We start from the raw sequence: 8,900 nt of genomic DNA, 5'->3' as shown, positions 1-8,900 counted from the left end.
AATGGGACCAAGAAAAATAGTCAATGATAGATTTAAGGAAATGAATAAGGTTTTTTCTTGAGCTCGGGGGTTAACCCCGTTCCCAGGTATACCTTTCGATCTTGTAGTTGCTCGACTAGTTTAACTTGCTCCAACTCCTCGATCTTTGATTTTGTGGCATTGATAAGTTGGAATTTTGACTATTTAATAGCGCCTTTTTACTTTCGTTTTAGTCCAAAAGTGCTTAATTGTATTCCCGAAAACTGATGAAATGTGCTTAAATGCAAAGGTATTGGAAAATGAGCCACAAAGATGAAGTCCAACTCAAAAAGGAGTAAAGTGAACTCAAGAACAAAAAGCAGGCAAAAGGCTAATGTGCATACCACAAAATTCCTTCTGCGGCCGCGGAATGCAAAGGAAATCCAACAGAACCCAAAAGCAATGTGCGGACCGCACAATTATTGTGCAGCTGCAGAAGCTATGCTAGATTTAAAAGTTCAGAGAAGTCCTAGTTCAATCCTCAAGGATATGCGGACCGCACAATTATTGTGCGGCCGCAGAAGTCAGCTATATGGCCGTACTCAGATTTGTGCGATCCGCTGAAAGGGCTTGTGCGATCGCACTCAGTTTTGTGCGGACCGCAGAACAAGTGACATGCGGCCACAATCCAAAATTATGCGGCTGGAGACCAAGCTCCAGCCAAGACTGAAGAAGATGTGCGGACCGCACATGGAATTGTGCGGCATCAGAACCTCCGAAAGGGCATTTTTGTCTGAAAATTCCAACTTTGTATAAATAGACTTCTTTTATGAAATTAGCTTAATTTTTGAATATCTGAACTTGTGTAGCCATTTCTTCTTACTCTTTTAGGAAACTTTAGCTTACTCTAGTGATTAAACATTAGATTTTTGTCTTTTAGTCTTTCAATATGAGTTTAATTACCATTTCTTCTCTATTTTCTTCATTACCCATTATGAGTAGCTAGATACTTAGCTAGGGTTGTGATCCAACCCTAGTGTGTAAACCTTATGAGTGATTAATTTATGCTTGTTTATGAATGAGTGTTTGTTATTTAGCTAGTTTTATGCTTTATTTGTAAATTTATGGATGCAAACATTGATTTATGCCTTTTTGACTTAGTCTCTTCTTGAGAAAGAGAGACCTAGTCTAGGTCAACCTAGCTAACAAGGAATTGGGTCAATTCAGAAATTGATCAACCCAATTAAAGGGTTCAACCTAGAGATAGTAACAACCCGACTTGAGCTCTTATCAACCGTTTCGGTAGATTTGAGAAAATCAAATTGGGCAAAACCATTCTCTAACCGAGAGGTATTGAGTGGGAAATGCAGTGTTGTGAGCTATAATACACCCCGTTTAACAAAACAACATTAAAGTCTTTATCCCATTAGGCGAACACCTACGTCATGGTCAAAGCCCTAGTCCTTTGACAACATTTGAAAAACAACCAAAAACATCATTTCTTAGTTTCAATTACTTAGTTGCAATCTTAGTTTAATTTATCTATAAAACCAACCAAGTTTGTGGAAGTACAATTTAGGATAATCAAACTTATATACCGTAATATATACTCCTAAGTCCTAATCTCATAGTTCCCTGTGGAATTCGACCCCGACTCGAAGTTGGGTATTACTATTGCATCGTCCGTTTCACTACCTCAAATAGAGGGTGTGACTTGGATGAGATCAACTTTTGGCGCCGGTGCCGAGGAGCTAAAAACGGATTTAGCTATATATTTGGTTTTGTGTGTGAATTGTCTTGTTTTCCTTCCGTGGTACTAATCTTTTTTGTGAAACAATTATAGGTGAAAAATGGCTCTCAACAATAATGATCCTCTTGGAAACATGCCTATGGGGGATGTGAACGTGGATGATGATCAAGTTGAAGAGGTTCCTCTTGAACCTCAAGCAAATAGACGAGGCCAACCACCTCAAGACAATATTCCCGTTACACCCCCTCCTCTACAAAGACCGGCTTCACAGCGGGTGTTGCCGAATGAAGGATACGGAAGTACCATAGTCCCGCCTTGCATTAGGGTGGGCAACTTTCAAATTGCAAATGTCATGCTTACATTGCTAGGCAACATGGATTCTTCACATAGCTCCGAGTCAAAATGCGTACAAGCACTTGAAAGGGTTTGTTGACACTTGCTGGGGGAGTAAACAAACAAACGTCTCCAAGGATGCTTTGAGATTGAGGCTATTCCCTTCCTCTGTATCGGGGAAGGCTTTGTATTGGTTAAAGAGATTGCCAAATCATTCTATCCATACATGGGATGAATTGGCTGAGAAATTCATTTCCAAGTTCTTTTCTCCCGGGCATATGACAACTCTTAGGGATGAGATTCTAGCTTTCAAACAAGAAACCAATGAGCCTTTGCATGAGACATGGGAGAGGTACCGTACTTTGGTGAAAGAATTCCCGAACAATGGCATGACGGTGGCTATGATCCAACAAACTTTCTATAGGGGGATCAATTCTACCAATCAATGCATGGTCAACCAACTTGTCGGTGGAAATTTCATGACAACGCCATATGCGAAAGCTTGTAAGATTCTAGATGTAATGGTGGATACTTCATCGGCATGGCAAAGTAGAGCAAATGTTCCTCAAGGTGATCCAAATGTGATTCACTTGCATAAGTAATTACATGATCATGGTCAAGCAATTGCCGAGTTGACCACCACAATGAATCAAATATACAAAGCTCAACTTCAACAAATGCAAGGTCCTAATCAAGTCAATGCATGGAGGGAGTTAGTATGATGGTAAACAAGAGAAGGAAAAAAGGGTCCTCAAGTGCAAAACCGTGTTGAAAATTATGTGCAAGATGATAGTGGATTTGATCAAGATGAGTCGTACAATGAACAAGAAGAAGAGGTACAACATGTGAACAACTTCCAAGGACAAAGAAACAACAATCGAGGCTCGAATCAACAACAATGGCGACCACAAGGAAATCAAGGGAATTGGAATTCAAACAACCAAAGTAATTGGAATGGTGGTAACAACCAAGGGAATTGGAACAATCAAAACAATCTATGAATTTGGAATGGTCATAATAAGCAAGGCAATTGGAGTGGCAATAATGAAGGTTATTGGGGAGGCAACAACCAAGGTGGGTGGAAAAACAACGACAATCGGGGGTCGGGTTTTCAAAGGACCCCGATGTATCAACAACCGAGCAACCGCCTTTATCCTTCCCAAGGTCCGACTTCTTCCAACAATGAGATGGCTGAATTGAAAACATGTTCAAACAAATGATGGAGAAGAATGCCAAATCAGATGCTCAACTAGCCTCTTACAACACTTCAATTTGAAATTGGAAGTTCAATTGGGGCAAATCTCGCAAGCTTTGAACACTCGTCCTAAGAGGGCACTACCAAGTGATACGGTGGTGAACCCAAAGGGTGGGAACAACACGGGACATGCCATGGCCGTTACTACAAGGAGTAAAAAAGGTGGGGATCCAACCACCTCAAGTCAAAGAATCTTGTGGATGATGAACAAATGGTAATACAAGTCGAGATCCCGAAAAATAAAGTGCAAGTAAATGATGAGGTGAGAATTGATATTGATGACAATGTGGAGGAGACTCATGAAGAAGTGAACCCGTCTAGGGAACACATTATTGACATACCAAAACCGGTAGTGCCAATTGCTAAGGCACCAACGCCAAGGCCTCCTCCTCCATACCCTCAAAGGCTTGCCAAGAAAAATGGCGAGAACCAATTCGAAAAGTTCATTGACATGATGAGAGTCTATCTATCAACGTTCCATTGGTTAAGGTTTTGGAGAAAATGCCGGGTTATGCAAAGTTCATGAAGGACTTGGTGACAAAGAAGAGGTCGATGAATTGTGAAACTATAAAGATGACTCATCAAGTGAGTGCAATTGTGCACTCAATGGCTCCTAAATTGGAAGATCCCGGTTCTTTCACTATCCCTTGTACCATTGGGAGTGCCAACTTCGCTAAAGCTTTATGTGATCTTGGGGCAAGTATCAACTTGATGCCCTACTGTATTTTCAAAACTTTGGGGATTGGGCAACCAAGACCCATATCTATGAGGTTGCAAATGGCGGATTGTACAATGACGAGACCATTTGGTATTATTGGTGATGTGTTGGTTCGTGTTGATAAGTTCATCCTCCCGACGGACTTTGTGATTCTTGATTGTGAAGTGGACTGAGGTGCCAATTATTTTGGGTCGACCTTTCCTTGCTACGGGGAAGGCTCTTGTTGATGTGGAAGCCGGTGAGCTCACTTTCTGGGTGGGTGATGAAAAGGTGGTTTTTCCATGTGTGTAAATCTATGAGGCAACCGAATAGCAATGAAGCTTGTTCGTTTGTGGATTTGGTGACCGATATGATTATTGATAAAACAAGTGTCATGACGAATGTCGATTATACTTTGGAGGCCGTATTGTTCAATTATTGTGATGAGCAAGAAATGGAGCGTTATGTGGAATGTGTGAATGCTTTGCAAGAAAAGGGGTCGTACAATTATGAGCCCCATAAATTGTCCTTAGATCTTGAGAATAGAAGCACTCCTCCAACAAAACTTCAATTGAGGAGCCTCCCATTTTGGAGTTGAAGCCATTTCCTCCACATCATCGGTATGAATTTCTTGGCCCTTCTTCTACTTTACCGATTATTTTTTCCTCTTGTTTGACTAACGTGCAGGTAGATTCCACATTGGCGGTGCTACAAAAGAGGAAATCTATTGGATGGACTTTGGCGGATATTCAGGGGATAAGCCCCGCATTTTGCATGCACAAGAACAACTTGGAGGAAGGTGCCAAACAATCTATTCAACATCAAAGGAGACTCAATGAAGCCATGCAAGAGGTTGTCAAAACGGAGGTGATCAAGTGGTTGGATGCCGGGGTTGTGTACCCCATTTAGGATAGTTCGTGGAGTTCTCCGGTTCAATGTGTCCCAAAGAAAGGGGGCATGACGGTGGTCACCAATGACAAGAACGAGTTGATTCCCACAGGAATGGTGACCGGGTGGAGAGTGTGTATGGAATATCGCAAGCCCAACAAAGTCACAAGGAAGGATCATTTCCCGCTTCCCTTCCTAGATCAAATGCTTGATAGATTGGCCGTCTGTGCTTTCTGTTGTTTCCTTGATGGGTATTCTGGCTACAATCAAATTCTTATTCTCGCATATCCTTATGGTACTTTCACATATCCTTATGGTACTTTTGCATTCTCGCAGATGCCACTTGGGTTGTGCAATGCACCGACAACTTTTCAAAGGGGTATGATGGATATCTTCACGGACATGGTGGAGGATTTTCTTGAAGTCTTCATGGATGATTTTTCTTTGGCCGGGGATTCTTTTGATGATTGTCTAGAAAATTTGGAAAAAAGAGTTGGCAAGATGTGAAGAAACAAATTTGGTGCTCAATTAGGAGAAGTGTCATTTCATGATTGAGGAGGGCATTGTCCTTGGCTATACGATGTCAAAGAATGGTATTGAAGTTGACAAGGCAAAGATTGAGTTGATTTCTAAACTTCCACCTCCAACTTCAGTCAAAGGCGTGCGGAGTTTCTTAGGCCACGCGAGATTTTATCGGCGGTTCATCAAGGACTTCTCTAAAGTGGTAAACCCGTTGTGCAAGATTTTGGAGAAAGATGCCAAGCTCCATTTCAAAGATAATTGCATGAGAGCCTTCGAGTTTCTAAAGCTCAAGTTGACTACTACTCCCATCATTACCGCTCCAAATTGGAGTGTTCCTTTTGAGCTTATGTATGATGCGAGTGATGTAAGGTGGGGGCCGTTTTGGGGAAACACATCAACAAAATCTTTCATCGATCTATTATGCAAGCAAGGCCATGAATGGCACCCAAGTCACCTATACCATTACGGAGAAAGAGCTTCTTGCCATCGTGTTTGCAATGGAAAAATTTCGCCCGTACTTGATGGTTGCAAAGGTGATTGTTCATACGGATCATGCGGCACTCCGCTATCTCATGAGAAAGAAAGATTCTTAAGCCTGTTTGATGAGATGGGTACCATTGTTGCAAGAGTTTGACATTGATATCAAGATCAGAAAGGGAGTGAAACCAAGTAGCAGACCACTTGTCTCATTTGGAGGAGGAGGGGAGGTCGCATAATGGCCTCGAAATTAATGATTCCTTTCGAGATGAGCAACTTTTGGCAATTTATATGAAGGAGATTCCCTGGTTCGCGGATTTGGCAAATTATCTTGTGAGTGGTATCATTCTGGTTGAATTTTCTTCAAACCAAAGGAAAAAGCTCAAACGGGATTGTCAAGACTACTATTGGGATGAGCCATACCTTTTCCGGATTTGCACGTATGGCATGATTGGGAGATGTGTACCGGAGGAGGAACAAGTAGATATTCTTGGGGCTTGTCACTCTTCGGCTTATGGTGGTCACCATGGTCGATCAAGAACGGTGGCCAAAGTCTTAAGTTGCGGTTTCTATTGGCCCACTCTCTACAAGGATGCAAGTGAGCTTGTCAAGCGTTGTGATGAATGTCAAAGGGCCAGTGGAATCTCGAAGAAAAATGAAATGCCTATCACCACCATTTCAGAGATAGATATTTTCGATGTGTGGGGTATTGATTTAATGGGCCCGTTTTGTGAGCTCTTGTGGAAACACCTACATTCTAGTCGTGGTTGATTTTGTGCCTAAATAGGTTGAGGGCGTTGCTGTCACAACCCAAACTGATGGGCCGCGACGGGCACCCGATACCTTACTCAATCGAGTACCATCGTAACGTATCTTTCATATCATTCTATCATAGGTAAATGAACCGGAGTAAAGCCTGAGGGAATACAAACTTATACATATGAAGTACAGGCTATAAGACCAAAATAATCACTCGAGTACTGAACATAGGCCGACAAGGCCATACAATCTTTTACGTACATGACATCTATCTATAAGCCTCTAAGAATATATAATTTTCATAAAGGTCGGGACAGAGTCCCGCCATACCAAACAATACACGTCTAAATCATACTAATCAAACAAGCAACTCCGAAGCAAATGGAGCGCACCAACATCTTCCGTTGAGCTGATAGCCTACTTGGAGGGCTCTCGACCTGTCTATCGGGACCTGCGGGCATGAAACGCACCGTTCCCAAGAAAAAGGGACGTCAGTACGAATAATGTACCGAGTATGTAAGGCACATAAATAAGTACATAAGAGACATGAAAGAAATATAGAGTAAATGACTCAACCTTTAAGGCTGGATAACTCCATAAATCATGAAATACTTATAGTATCATGCATATGCGTATGAACGTCATGTCTTGCATAGGTACATGTGTTCATAACATCATTAAGCCTCTGAGGGCATCCCATCATATCATCTCGGCCACTGTGGGCAAATCATCAACGTATACCAGTTGATCAGGTGGTGGTGCGTATATAACGCCGTAATCTTTTCCCATATCCCATATACATATAATATACATATATAGGCGTATATAATGCCATCTGGTCATGGGTCAATGTACATGTATAAATAAATGCAATGCATGTATGTCAATAACATCTCTCAGAATGTCATAAGACCATTATACCTTTGATTAATATCAAGAAGTAAAATTTATCAACTTACGTATTTTTTGAGACCCATGAATAGATGATAAAATAATAGGACACATGGAGAATCAAGAACATAGGCATCTCTAGCATTTCTACGAATAGAGTCATTTATGGAAGTTGTACATTTCCTCGTTTCGTTTGTATCGTATGGATCATGCTAAAAAGATCGAAAGGATAGCCTTAACATAACCGAGCCGATTCTCTTGACAATCCCTCTAACACACGTCAATTGCAACAACACGTAATCGGCGGATCTTGGTAGGGAAAAATCCGTATCCTCCAATCTCTCAATTGATAGGGACATAGGTCGAGTTTTGTCACTGAGACCAATATAAATGTAAGTTTGCTTGTGAAATGACAGATGGTCCAATAAAGTATTTGAAGCACAAGCTTCATGTGATTGACGACAAGAATTTGGTAACCAAATATTCACTAATTGAAGGAGATATTCTAGGAGACAAATTGGAATCCATTACCTATGATGTCAAATTCGAAACTTCTTCAAATGGAGGTTGTATTTGCAAAACATCAACTGAGTACCACACAAAAGGTGATTATGTAATTAAGGAAGAAGAACACAACGAAGGCAAAGATAAAGCCATGGAACTTTTCAAGGTTGTTGAAGAATACCTTCTTGCCAATCCTACCGTCTATGCCTAAATAAATATTTTGTAGTATCCTTTTTGAATTTGTAGTGATGGACACCCAAACATCTAAATGGCCACCTTTCATGCCAATATTATGAGTCACTTGTTGTGTTTCAAGGGGCTGCCACGTTTCTTTTGCTTTAGTCTTTATCCAAAGACTCCAATTAATCCACCACTAATTATTAATTAACTAGGTAATGTCCCATTACCTAATAATTAATCAATTACCCACATAATTAAGAATTATTTTCACTTACTTAAAATACTACTCACTTTTCACATACCTTATACAGCTTACTATCATGGTCATGTGGTACCTTTTATGGCACTAGTCCATAAATATCGAGTATTTTATCTCGGGCCGTATTTTATCCCAACATGTCAAACATGGACGAAAATTCATTTTCCTTGACTTGCTTCCCCACTCATCTTTACGAATTTACTCATCACTTGTTTGAAATAGCATAATACTTATAATCTCACAATAATCTCATTCTCGAACTTACGTCGATTAACTTATGATGGAACTTTATCGTACAAAAATTCGGGATGTAACATCTCATTTTCGAGCTTCCATAAATTTATTTATGGCGCACTTTCACGTACGAAAACATGGGGTGTAACATCATTCCCCCCTTTGGAACATTTGCCTCGAATGTTGACTGATG

General features: G+C 40.8%; 1 protein-coding gene across 1 annotated transcript; it reads left to right on the top strand.

Moving 5' to 3' along the window:
• The first annotated feature begins 1,808 nt into the window (after positions 1 to 1,808).
• On the top strand, positions 1,809 to 8,245 carry LOC109236706 (pathogenesis-related protein STH-2-like). Its single transcript, XM_019402913.1, has 2 exons — positions 1,809 to 2,007; positions 7,947 to 8,245. Exons 1-2 carry the CDS (start codon positions 1,809 to 1,811, stop codon positions 8,243 to 8,245), a joined length of 498 nt encoding a protein of 165 aa, XP_019258458.1.
• The last annotated feature ends 655 nt before the right edge of the window (positions 8,246 to 8,900 follow it).

This window comes from Nicotiana attenuata, unplaced genomic scaffold (genome assembly GCF_001879085.1).
Source record: "Nicotiana attenuata strain UT unplaced genomic scaffold, NIATTr2, whole genome shotgun sequence".
Taxonomy (NCBI): domain Eukaryota; kingdom Viridiplantae; phylum Streptophyta; class Magnoliopsida; order Solanales; family Solanaceae; genus Nicotiana; species Nicotiana attenuata.
This window is presented reverse-complemented; position numbering and strand designations above follow the sequence as displayed.